Below are 14,048 nucleotides of genomic sequence, written 5' to 3' on the forward strand. Positions count from 1 at the left end.
CCTTATTATTAGGAGATACATACTGATATATTTAGTAGTAAAGTATCATAATGTCTGTAATTTGTGTGTGTGCATGTGAGAGCTGGAAAGGGAAGGAGGGAGGAAGACTGTAGGAAACAGAAAGAGAAAGCCAATGTGGCAAAATGTTAACTGGTTAAATTTAAGTGAAGTGTATATGGGTGTTCACTGTATTATGCTTTCAACTTTTCTGTTAGTTTGAAATTTTTCAAAATAAAAGGATGGGGCGGTGGGGAGACAGGAAATGACAGACTCCCAGATTAAAGATGGAGGTATAAAGTTAGTTTTCCTTACTTTACCTCCTGAAAATTTTGCCAAATAATTAAGAGAACAAAAAACAGCAGTGCAAACTCCTCCTTCAACAAAATTAGCAGGGAGCTGGAAAGCAGGGGAATTATAAGATTCTAAGTATATTCCTTACAGGTAAGTCAATAGAGACTTAAAGTTGATGCACCAGAAAACAAAGGTGTAAACATATTATTTAGCATTATGGAGGTAATTGTCAAAAGAATTAAAAAAACAAATGCAGTGTGGAGGACACAGAGAAATAGGCTTTTCCTCTGTGTGTTAAACCTTTTATACCATTGGACTATTTATATCAAGTATCACATGTAGTAACAATAATAAATCTTCCCAATTATACTGACTATCCAGAAGGATTCTGTGACAAAGAGGCTGTACCCAGGGGTGGGTGGTGGGGTGGGTGGAAGTATCTTTCATTATCTTTACTACCTTGAGGTGAAATATTTAAAACACAAATTTAAATGGTAAAATACTTTAAAATACTATTGGGGTTAGCAGAACTTCAGGTCTACCTCTATGACCATGACACCAAAATATAATAAATGAATACATTAAAATTATATGTCCTATTATTTCAAATAACTTAAAAGTATTTTCATTCTTGTTGTGTATAAAAATTTGAATAAACAGACTCACAGTTCCACAAGGTTTGGAAGCTTCTGAGCAAGGTTTTCTGGCTGAAAATTAAAAACTCAGAATTAAATTTTATCTTTGAGAAATGTACAAACAGTTCTAATGAGCTTAAACACAGAGTATTATCTTTGGTGGGAGGGGCAGTGTAAATCTGAAGGAAATAATGCAAAAATAATAAATCAGCAGGTCTGGGTTTTATGCTTACATGGCCCATACTACAGTTTAAATCTATAAATCTGAACGCTTAAAATCAGTGTCTTGGGGCACCTGGGTGGCTCAAGTGGGTTAATGCCCAACTCTTGATTTCGGCTCAGGTCATTATCTAGCAGTTTCGTGGGTGTGAGCAGTGCGTTGGGCTCTGCACTGACGCCTGCTTGGAATTCTGTTTGCATCTCTCTCTGCCCCTCCCTTGCTTGCTCTCTCTCTCTCTCTCAAAAATAAATAAATACATTTGCAACTACGTGGATGGAACTGGAGGGTATTATGCTAAGTGAAATTAGTCAGAGAAAGACAAAAATCCTATGACTTCACTCATATGAGGACTTTAAGAGACAAAACAGATGAACATGAGGGAAGGAAAACAAAAAATAATATAAAAACAGGGAAGGGGACAGAATAGAAGAGACTCATAAATATGGAGAACAAACTGAGGGCTGCGGGGGGGTTGTGGGAGGGGGGATGGGCTAAATGGGTCAGGGGCATTAAGGAATCTACTCCTGAAATCATTGTTTCACTATATGCTAATTTGGATGGAAATTTTAAAAAATAAAAAATTAAATTAAAAAATAAAAAATAAACTTTAAGTAAATAAATACATAAATAAATACATAAATAAATAAAATCAGTGTCTTTCTGAGAAACGGCCACAGAAGAAGTTACACTGTTCTTAATAGACATACACAGAGGGGAGGATGCCATCTGACAATAGAGCCAGATACTGGAGTGACACAGCCAAGGACCATCAAGGATCACTGGCAACCACCAGAACCAAGGAAACAGTAACAGATTCTCCCTCGGAGTCCTGAGAAGGAGCCAACCCTGCCCACATCTTAATTTCGGACTTCCGGCCTTCAGAACAGTGAGAATACATTTCTGTTCTTTTAAGCCCCCTATCCTGTGTAATCTGTTACAACAGCCCTAGAAAACTAATACTCACCCCCAAACTCCCAATTTGTGTGCCTCGGAAAAACTAAATAAATAAGGGAAATCCCCAGGTGCCAGAAAGCCAGACCTAACTGAGCTCAGGACAGAGTGGTCCTGGGGCTCAGGTGGTCCGGGGGGGTGGGGTGTGGCAGGGGTAGGAAACAGGCCACTGGAAAGACAGGCTGGGGACGATCTAGGTGCCTTACCCAGTCCTGATTTTGGAAGGATTGGCCCTTCCACAAAAAGAATCCCAGAAATTCCACTCCCAGATTGCAAGTGGGCTTCTCTCTGCCGGAGGCGCTGGGTAAAAGGAAAAGCCTCCTCTAAGCAACTGAAAGCCAGCCTGCATCTCTCTCTCTCTCTCCCTCCCTCTCCCCTCTCCCCGCCACCCAGGTCAAATTCACACAAACACAAAGACAGGAGTTGTTAAGACTGAAGGAGCACACTGAGTCAGGAGTAACAGATATATATTTATTCTACACTCAAACATACTGTAGGTAAGCTATGTATCAATAACAAAGAATCAGGAATCGTTTTTTTAGAAGTAATTAGGTGTAGCTTGAGTCCTGAAAGACAAATATAAATTATCAGAGGTTGCTATGGGGCAGAGAGGAAGGGTTCTGGTCAGCTTTCTAGGCACAAGAAGCAACACAGGAAAATGTGAGGCAGGGAGGTGTGTCTGGGAAATTGCAAATACAATCTATTTTGCTGTAATTCCCGAACACTACTCCTGAACAGATCTTACACTTTCGAAAATCCTGTTATAAAAACAATTGTGTTAATAGGTGTTGAGGACTAGAAGGTTTTATATTTGCAACAAACTAATTTTTCAGACAGAAACCAAGTAACAATGATCATCATTAGGAACAGGATCAGGGGTGCTCTCTATTCTCCACTCTATGTTAGTATCATTTGAATTTTTAACAGTGAACATGTTAGGTCTCATATAATTGAAAACCATTACATTCGATAATGTGGTATGCACATAAACTGCTACATAATTGAGTAATCAATCATATTACATCCAATTTGGGTTCTAAACAGTAAGAGAAACACCATTAGTGTGGTATGCCTGGGCCATAGGGTATGAAGGTTTATAATGACTTCGCAGAGTGGCCTGGAACAGACCACTAGAACTTATATTTTATAAAATGGGAAAACTTTTTAAAAATTCTGAAGACAATAGAAATCCACTGGTTTAAACAAGGAAATGATATTACCACTTTAAGTTGGCATACTGATGAATTTAAATACTTAGCCACAGCATCCAAAGCTGCTTATATACACATATATCCTTGTCCTTTTATGATAACCAAATATTAAATACGAATATTGTTATGAGGACAATGAAGCATTTACTGAGTACCCATTTTTGATAAAGTCACTTATATTTAGTTTTCAAATGCTGAATGCTGTGATTCTTTTTTTTTTTCCCCACATGTTTTGATATCAATATATGCAATGAAGTCCTTCATGACAAGTCTTTCCTCAGATGTTACTCTTGGATCTGCAGAAATCCTCAAAATGTTTCTTTTAGTATGGGTATCTTCTCTTTTAAGGAGAATATGCACTTCCATTTATGGGCATACATACAAAGCTTCCTAGGCAAACTAGGCAACTAGGGATGGAAGGATGAGGGAAGGGGGCAGTAAGAGGCTTAATAATAGCTGGTCCTCTAAAAAGGAAAAACTTATCCAGAAAAAAGACTCATCTATTTTATCTGCTACAATCAATGTCATATCTTGACCTGCGATCATTTTTTCCAGATGACGATTTCGTGCCATCCAACAGCATTCTAATTATCCCGTGAGAAACTGGTTAGCTCTTTTGAGATACACAGCTTCACACACAATTAAGCACTGAATAATGTTTCTACTGCTAATGGTGCATTACCGTATCTTTATTAACGGTTAGATACACTGTGTTTTTATTTAAAAATAAGCAAGGTGACCTTAAGAAAATTGCAGTTCATTACAACACGGGTGGGGAAAAACCCGAACCCTTATTAAGTAGTACAGGCCCAACCAGCCTGACAAATGAGCAGCCCACTGCACGGGCTGTGGCTGACACCTACTGGTAAGCATCACTGAATTACTTTCTGCTAAACTAGTTAACAAATGTTTTCTAAATTAAGCCAAAATTCTCTGCCATTAAATCCCACATCGCACTTAGCTGAACAACTTTTCTTTACGGGGAATGTAAAAGTAACCTTCAGCAAGCACATTTAAGTACAAAATTTACCTCTGATTTTGAATCAATGATGTTTTACTACACCCTTTTAAGGAAAACTGCCTACCTCCTTACATGCGAACGTTTTTAAATCGTGTATCTTGGAACAAATAGTTCAAATATGTTGCAAACACTATGCTGAGTGATGTGCTCTGGTAGGCACTGTGAGCTACCTGCTTCTTCCTCTTCTCTGGCTGGGCACCTGGTAGGACTGCATTTGTCTCTTCGAGCTGGATGTGGCTAAGTGACTTACTCTGCTCAGTGGAATTATGTTGAAGTGGTAGCCTTCAAGAGCCTGAGCTGTGAGAACTAAAACGCATCTAATTCACGACTTTGAAATGTGTCTTTACAAACACTGCGAAGCTTGTTGTGTGTATTGTGACAGTTTGTGAATGAAATGTTTTTTTTTTTTTCCCTTTAGTCCCACAACTGAACTTTAAAAAAATATATATTTATTTTGGAAGGCGGGGGGGTGGGCAGAGAGAGAAGGTGAGAATCCCAAGCAGCCCCCACACCCAGGGCAGAGCCCAATGATGGGCTCCATCAAGGACTGTGAGGTGATGACCTGAGCTGAGCCACCCAGGCGCCCCTAATTAACTTTTTTTTTTAATGAAAAAAATAAAAATAAAATTTTGAAGTGAAATACAAGAAGTTACATAAAAGCTCAGCAAGTTCATAGTGACCTCCACGTGATGCGAGCTTTGTCAGTCTCCATCCCTGACTTTGGACACCATTAACCAGAGTCCCCAAGCAATAAGAGAGTCATGACAGTGTGAGTAAAAGAAGTAATTGTGCTGTTGCAAACCGCTATGATTCAGGGTTCGGCAAAACCTGCTCCATTTCTGACTTCTAAAAACACATTTCAAAGAAGTCATGAATTAAATGTATTTAAGTTCTTATAGCAGTTATGAAAGATGGAATGAAGTGGGACCTCTACCTGACACTATATACAAAAATTAACTAAAAACGGACCAACGACTTAAATAGAACAGCTGAAACTGTAAAACTCATGGAAGAATAGACAGAAGTAAATCTTTATCATTGTGGATTTGGCAATGGATTCACATAAGATATGACACCAAAAGCACGAGGAGCAACAGAAAAAACAGATACATTGGGCTTCACCAAAATTAAAAACTTTTGTGCATCAAAGGATATTACAAGAAAATGAATTACAAGACAGTGAAGACATGTAAAATGGGAGAAAATATTTGTCAACCATGTATCTGCTCAGGGTCTAGCATCCAGAGTATATAAAGAACTCTTACCAAAAAACCCCCCAAACAACCCAATTTAAAAATGGGCAAAGAATTTGAATACTCTGTAAATATATGCAAATGGCCAACAAGCACATGAAAACATGCTCAACATCATTAGCATTAGGGAAATGCAAATCAAAACCATAACGAGGTGTCACTTCACACCTATTATAATAACAATATTTTAAAAAAACAACTGGAAAATAACAAGTGTTGGGGAGATGTGGAGAAATTTGGAACCCTTGTACCTTGCTGGTGAAGTGGTTCAGCCATTCTGGGAGTGCCTCAAAAAGGCAGAGCCACCCTATAACCCCACAATTCCACACTTAGGTAGGTATATACCCAAAATAATTAAAAATAGGTACTCAAACATTTAAATGTAAACCGTATTCATAGCTGCACTGTTCACAAGAGCAAAAAGGTGAAAGAGCCCAAATGTCAATCAATGGATGAATGGGTGAACAAACTGTGGCATGCACACACAACGGAATCATATTGAGCCATAAAAGTTATGGACTGATGCACACTACAACTTGGAGGAAGCTTGAGAACACTCCAAGCGAAAAGAAGCCGGACGCAAAAGGACACATAGTGAATAATCCCATTTATATGAACTATCCATGAGAGATAAATCCATAAAGAAAGAACACAGATTGGCGGTCGCCAGGGCTGAAGTGTGGAGGGGAATGGGGAGAAGTTGCTTAATGGGTGAGGGGTTTTACTCCAGAGTGATGGAAATGTCTGGAACGAGACAAAGGCACTGGTTGTGCAACACTGTGAATGTACCAAACACTACTGAATTGTTCACTCTAAAATGGTTGATTTTACATTACGTGAACTTCACCTCAAAAATTATTTTTATTATTATTTTTTAATTTAAAAAAGTTAATGAAGTTTTGGTATCGAAGGAAAAAAGGCACTTCAGTTACAAACCATCACAACATACTCAAGTGCGCGTCTTCTCTCTCTCTCTCTCAAAATAAATAAGCATTTAAAAAAAAGACGATGGGGCACCTGGGTGGCTCAGTCGGTTAAGTGTCGACTTTGGCTCAGGTCATGATCTCGCGGTTCATGAGTTCAAGCCCCACGTCGGGCTCTGTGCTGACAGCTCAGAGTCTGGAGCCTGCTTCAGATTCTATGTCCCCCTCTCTCTCCACCCCACCCCTGTTTGTGCTCTCTGTCTTTCAAAAATGAATAAACATTAAAAAAAAAAAAAAAAGACGATGTATGACATAATTGTTCATTGTGAGCAGGGAGCATATTCCAAAACTCAATGTATTATACTTCAGGTACCTCACTCACATATGTATTTGTTGACTGATCTGATGGGGCTAACATTTAGAAACTGGCATCTCATTTTTAAGGTACAGGTGGCTCATTGTAGTATAGTGCATGCTTGAAAATGAATTTCAACTTGTGGAAACACATACATAACAATGGCTTTTGAGCCTTCTGCTGGCAAACAGAGCCCTTCCAGTGTCCAAGGATATGGTCTGGTGTAAGGGAAAAACGTCTCTCCCTGCCACCTCTTTCTAAACCCTCCCTTCCTAACTCCCAAGGCAGAAACTACAAATCACAAAGGGTAGGCTAAATCATGTTCCCTGTATTTTAAGAAAGTATAGAGAGATACAAGTTTTAAAAACATTTCTATCAGGAAAAGTTACACAATAGATCTCAGAGGTAAACGTCACAGAGGTAACTAGGAGAACTCACTTAATGCGGAACACCTCATTGCTCTGAAGCGGATAAATGTGGTTACATTTTAACTATATGGTGCAAGGCCAGAAAAAGGTCATCAGTAAATACTTGCAGAATTAAAACAAAAGACCGACTAGGTGACAAATGAGAAGACCCGGTACATGCTCTAACTGGCCACAAAAGTGACTTTGGACCCGTCCATTAACTTCTTCTAAGCTTACTTTCCCCAAAAAGAAAAATCGCCTGAACTGCCTATAAAGCTCCATCTAGCTTTGAAATTCTGTGATTCAAGAAACAGAATGAAATTAGGGGTCAGACATTCATTTTCTAAACTATTTCAAATACTTTTGTTACCTATTTGACAGGGAACTACTGTCAATCAACCAGTAATGATCAGGGGGAAAACTGTGAAATCTGAAAATTCAGTAGGAAAAGCAGCTTTGGTTTGTAACAAAACTCCTACTCTTCAGGCATGTGTGTATTACTGAGACAGGATACATTTATAATCAGTGTTTTTGCAGAACTACATCACATACTACACATCAGCATTAAAACACAAACAGAGCATCTGAACGCTTTACTACTTGACGTATCATTTCCACACATTCCATTTAAGAAATAACAAGAAGCCCCTTATGTTGGAATTCAAAGTGAATCAAACAAACAAAAACAAAACTTAATTCCCTCTCCCAAATTTTTCTGCCACACTTGATGGCACGACGCTCTTTTACTATTTCTTTGTTTTCCCTTCAAGGTTCTGTGATGTTCATTTAATCCAGATCCTACTCTTAACCAAATTCAAAGGGGGTGGAGGGCATAGCTATGTTACTTTCCCAGACATCAGCCCCTTTCACCCTCAACCCTGCCACCAGCTGCAGAAGCTGTCGATGCAGCATAAACACAGGCATCGTCATCACTGTAAATCAAAATATCTAGACTCACTGATTAACACAACTTGAGAGCTAGCTAAGATCTTAGCAGTACTCTATGCCAACAATCTTATTTTAATTTTTAATTGTAAAACTAGTAAGTATTTAGTGAAAAAACATGAACTAAACTTCACAGAACCTTTCCCTTGTACTCTGCATCCTTAGGTAAGGTTCTTTCTCTTCCAGCTCCCACCCCCACTCTCTTGCCTTCCCTCAACCTACAGCTCTAATCACTGTTAAGTTTGATTGATGCACTTTTTAATGTCAGTTTATTTATCTATAAAGTAGGGATAATAATAATGCCTACTTCACAGGATTGTCTTAGATTAATTTATTAGTTAATTAATTTAATACATGTAAATTGCTTAAGACAGTGCCTGTAACTTACTGCTATGATGTTACAAAAGATGTTAGCTGCTATCAGATTTTAACCAATCCCAGACTGATGAACATTTAGGTTTTCATAATGTTTCATTGCATCCAACGTTTTGATGACCATCCTGTTCACTTGACATGTTCATTTGACATATTCACAAATGCTCACTTTTTTTTTTTTCTGCTGTGTAAATTCTTACAGGTGAAAAATACCGATTCAGATGCATACTCTTTCTAAATGCCGACCGATGTGCTCAAACCAGCCACCAAAAGTACTCAGCCCAGTCTACTCCATCTGATAGTGTGTGAGAGCATCTTCTTATTGTCTTCCACATCAAGCATTAATAATCTTCAACACTAGGTATTTATTAGTCTTTGCCAATCTAGTAGGAAAGGATGATCGATGTTTTACCTTCCATTGGAAGTTAAACATCTTTTTGTGTTTGGACTATCTGTATTCTTTTATTATTTATTTGCCTGTTTATATTTTATGGGGAAGGTCAAGAATGTTTTCTCCTGGGTCCACAGGAAAGGAAACACTTCCGTGCCTTACGCCCCATCCCAATTTGGGAATGTGATGAACAGACCTCTGCTTCCCGTCAATCCCAGCAGGATATCACTTTTAAGTGAGGTTCTCTCTTGTAGCACAGATTAATTGCTTCATCAAGATTCAGCTGCTCTTGGGGCGCCTGGGTGGCTTGGTCGGTTAGGCGTCCGACTTCGGCTCAGGTCATGATCTCACGGTCTGTGAGTTCGAGCCCCACGTTGGGCTCTGTGTTGACAGCTCAGAGCCTGGAGCCTGTTTCAGATTCTGTGTCTCCCTCTCTCTCTGCTCCTCCCCTGTTCATGCTCTGTCTCTCTCTCAAAAATAAATAAACGTTAAAAAAAATTTAAAAAAAAAAAAAAAAAAAAAAAAGGATCCAGCTGCTCTTACTATTCAGACATAAGCCAAACTCTCCTCTTTCATTAAAACTTAGATGTCTTTTCTTGTCCATTCATATTCACAAACAAAACTGGTAACTGGTGAGAGCTCCGTTAGTATTTGGGTAGGTCACTATTCCATGTCCCCAGGAAAACCTCCTGCCTGCTATTCTCATTAAGAGAAGTTGGCAGATCCGTTAAGGGATTTCGCTTCCTGGTTGGGATTTCTTCCCCACCCCCGTCCAAGTCTCTTGTGGCCTTTTATTTTGTAAATGAAGAAACTGAGGTCCAAAGAGGTGTAGCACATAGAACCTGGGTCTGTTATCTCCTAATATTATGTTTTGCTACTAAACACTGAAACAGCCCCTTCCTGTGATTGCAGTCCTTAAATGCTTCCCCTGCTAATTCCCTCCCTCCATGAACTTCCGGGTTAGGGGTGAGAGCTGGTGATTGCTGCTTCCGAGCTATATTCCTTCTCCAACTCTTAGAAATCTGATTCCAGCTACTGGTGCAGAACTGAGGGGGAACGGGGGTAGGATTCACCTTAGCCCCCTTCATCCTGCACACTCCTATCCAGCCTTCACCTGAAACTTCTCTACACCTGCAGTCTCTCTCCAGAACCACATGTCCCATCCCCCTAGATGGCTTACTCAATCGTGCCTAACACAATTCTTCAATGTCAGTGGATCCTTTGGCCCCTCTCCATTCTCCCTATTCATGCACTCCTCCTTTCTTTCTTTGCCTCCAATCCAGCTCACGTTCCATATTCCATCATCCATGTCCCAATCCCTCCTGCCAAATTACTAAATCCCCTTAGTCCTCCTGTACTGTATTGTATCCACCTGGAAAACACCTAAGCCTTCAAGAATACAACAGCACACCTTCTTCATACCTCAGCTGAGTGTTGTAGGAGAAACTCCCCTAAACAAGGCACACAGTTCCACCATTAAGCCTGGCGACCAACAGCTTGCTGAACAATGCCAACAATCCTGTTACCTTTCTCTGGCCAAAGTGCCATGTGATTCTTCACAACTTCAAGCCTGCGTTCTCTGCAAATCTCCACTCCCCAAGCAGATGGCCTTGCCTGGTAGAATGCAGAATTCTCATGTCAGCTGTGCTAAGTTAGTGGCTTTCTATTCTACTGTGTGGTTTCCTAGACACACAGTTCCTTAGAAGGGAAGGAGGTGTGGACTGAGCAAGAATCTTGCTTATCCCCTCCCCTAAATAAGAATAATTCCCAGTTACATCTATGTTACTCATCAAACTTTCTGAATAAATGGTTCTGCTAAAAGGAATTTGCAAACATTTATTAGATCTACGCATCCCACCCACGTGGGGTTTTGTGTAAAGAGCACCAAAATATGAGCAAACAAAAGGACAGCTGCTCTGACTGCAGAGGAGACACACTACTGCTCAGTTTTCCCATAATTCTCCATCTCAGCCCTTTTTAGGAACCCCCAGCCTCTGAAGAACACAATAAAAAAATAAAAACAAAACACAACATTGCTCTAGGCAAAATAGGCGCCTACACTTGTCCCCTGAACTTCCTGCCACTGAGTCTTAGTTCATACCTTCTCTTCAGCTTGGGATGTCAACAAATGAAAATTCCATGAGAATAAGAATTTGTTCCAAGTCAGTGACTTGAAGAGTACTGGGCACATAGTAAGTGCTCAGTAAAGACATGTTGAATGAATTCTTTTCCTCCTAACCTCCTGTCAAAGTCACTCTTCAGTGTCAATGCAAATAGCATCTTCTTTAAAAAGTCTTCTACAGTCCTGCAACATAGAATTAGATTATGTGTCCTACAAATGTTGGGCAGTAGGCCAGGCATAAGGATACAGAATTTAAGACAGAGTCCCTGCTTTCAGAGGCACTCAGTCTGGAACTCTTATACCTACATGAGAGTCCTTATATTAATCTACTTTATATTCACGTATTTATTTATTTACTTATTCAATAACTATGTGAATACCCATCCCGCGACAAACACAGAACTTGTATCTCCTATTCTCTTGTCTTCTAACTACCACAAAGGTGAGATTTAACAATTCTTGAACTGCATTTAAAATAATTATAGGGGCGCCTGGGTGGCTCAGTCGGTTAAGCATCCGACTTCGGCTCAGGTCATGATCTCACACTCCGTGAGTTCGAGCCCCGCATCAGTTTCTGTGCTGACAGCTCAGAGCCTGGAGCCTGCTTCAAATTCTGTGTCTCCCTCTCTGTCTGACCGTCCCTCACTTGTACTCTCTCTCTCTCAAAAATGAATAAATGTAAAAAAAAAAATTTTTTTTCAAAAACTGGATGGAGAGACAACTACTTTCCATATGTTCCTATATGGTCACTAATATTAGAGCATGTATCATTTTTGGATTTAAATATAAAAACTTTATTCTATTAAATATATAAAAAAGGCTTTTTTGTGTGTTTTAGTTTTAATATGGCATTCCTCAAATTCTGAGCATTTAACATACAATCATCCTACAAAATATAAACCACTCTGCTATACCAAGCCCCTTGATGAGGAAAGGAAGAAGGGCAGAGACGGTACATTAATGACTTCTCTTCTCACAGAAAGGCTCATATGGTGAGGGGAGAGAAGGGAAAGGGATAATGTTGAGGAGAAAAGATTTAAACACAATAAAAGTGTTAATTAAAAAAAAATAAAACAATGTGAAAATGCAAATTACTGGCAGATTCCCAAGCTTCCTTAAAAAAAAAAAAGGCCAATTAACCCATTTGTGTTAAATCATGTTTCCAATGTTTTCTTTTCCCTTTTGGTCAGTATCGCAGTTGTGAGTCAAATTCCACATACTAGGGGCACGTGGGTGGCTCAGTTGGTGAAGTGTCTGACTCTTGATTTCGGCTCAAGTCACGATCTCACGGTTGCGAGATGGAACCCCATGTCGAGCTCTGCACAGAGTGTGGAGCCTGCTTAAGATCTGTCTCTTTTCCACCCACCCTTGGCACCCCTCCCCCATGCTCTCTCTAAAAAAAAAAAAAAAAAAAAAAAAAAAAAAAAAAAAAAATCCACATACTAAATCCCCTTTAGGAAATACACTGTATCAAGAACACCAGCAAACATTCTAAAAGCCTGAAGTCACTAGTTTAGAGCACTCTAGGATAAGCACTATTTCATCTGCTTTCAAAACCTATGCAGTAAGTCATTCCTAGACTATACTGGGTATGTTAGGTGTCTTATATCCAGTACCGTAAAGGAATGGGATGGCTGCTATGATTCCTATACCCTGATATCTGCATAGCACTTTACAGTTTAAAAGCTCTTTGATACACACAAATGTTCTAGCTCATTAGAAAGCATTCAAATAAAATACATACACCTATCATAAACATATGCAACAAGTTAATCTCTGATCAACAAAAAGGTGGCAGAGCATGAATTTGAAATGTATGCTTATGAGCCATTATGAATATCGGTTACAACTGTATAGCAGATACCAAGGTATTTTCATAAAGGGAAAACTTTAGCTGAGAAACCACACAAAACCAAAAGCTCACTATAACTTTCATAAACAAAGATCAATTTCTTTGAACAAACTATACTCCAGTAGATTGTGACTAACAGTTAAGAAGTAATCCACTCACGATTTTCTCCTAGTACATCAACAACAAACACGGAAAGAACACCTGGGTGCCTCAGTTGGTTAAGCGTCCGACTCTTGATCTCAGCTCAGGTCATGATCTCATGGTTCATGAGATCAAGCCCCACATTGGGCTCCACGTTGTCAGTTCGGGGTCTGCTTGGGATTCTCTCTCTCCCTCTCTCTGCCCCTCTCCCCCCCAAAATAAACAGACATGAAAGAAATTTTTTTAAAAATAACAAACACGGGAAAATCTGGGCTTTAATCCTTGACAAATTATTTCTCACAACACTGGTTCCCCAAAGGGAGGGAAATACTTGGTAAATCATGCAATGATGATTTTGCAAAAGGATTAATATAACTGTACTATTAAAGTTTGATTAAGATAATTAAAGTTTTTTTAAGTTTATTTATTTTGAGAAAGAGATTGAGAGAGAGCGAGCAAGAGAACACGAGCAGGGGAGGGGCAGAGAAAGAGGGAGAGGCTTTCAAGCAGGCTCCATGCTCCACGCAGAGCCCAAAGCGGGGCTCAATCTCAGGATAATGAGATCATGACCTGAGATGAAATCAAGAGTTGAACACTTAATTGACCGAGCCACCCAGGCTCCCCAAAATAATTACAGTTTTAAAACTGAAAAACCTATGGAGTGCCTGGGTGGTTCAGTTGGTTAAGCGTCCAACTTCGGCTCAGGTCATGATCTCGTGGTTCATGGGTTTGAGCCCCGCGTTGGGCTCTGTGCTGACAGCTCAGAGCTTGGAGCCTGCTTCAGATGTGGTGTCTCCCTCTCTCTCTGCCCCTCACCCACTCACACTCTATCTCTGTCTCTCAAAAATGAATAAATGTTAAAAAAATAAAAAACTGAAAAATCTAATTTAAAAAAATCTAACTAGGCACTCAAAATAACACATATGCCAAAATGCCAAACACTAAAAATGAAAGA

The 14,048-nt window shown here is 39.5% G+C and overlaps 1 protein-coding gene across 6 annotated transcripts in view; it reads right to left on the bottom strand.

Annotated features, from left to right (window-relative positions):
- Positions 1-14,048, bottom strand: part of LRRC28 (leucine rich repeat containing 28) — a 179,139-nt gene that overhangs the window by 131,137 nt on the left and 33,954 nt on the right. For all 6 annotated transcript variants that reach the window (XM_049614028.1, XM_049614031.1, XM_049614032.1 and 3 more), the window contains exon 3: positions 958-998. In XM_049614028.1, coding sequence (XP_049469985.1) covers positions 958-998 — 41 coding nt within the window. The remainder of the gene's footprint in view (positions 1-957; positions 999-14,048) is intronic.

This window comes from Panthera uncia (genome assembly GCF_023721935.1).
Source record: "Panthera uncia isolate 11264 chromosome B3 unlocalized genomic scaffold, Puncia_PCG_1.0 HiC_scaffold_1, whole genome shotgun sequence".
Lineage (NCBI taxonomy): Eukaryota > Metazoa > Chordata > Mammalia > Carnivora > Felidae > Panthera > Panthera uncia.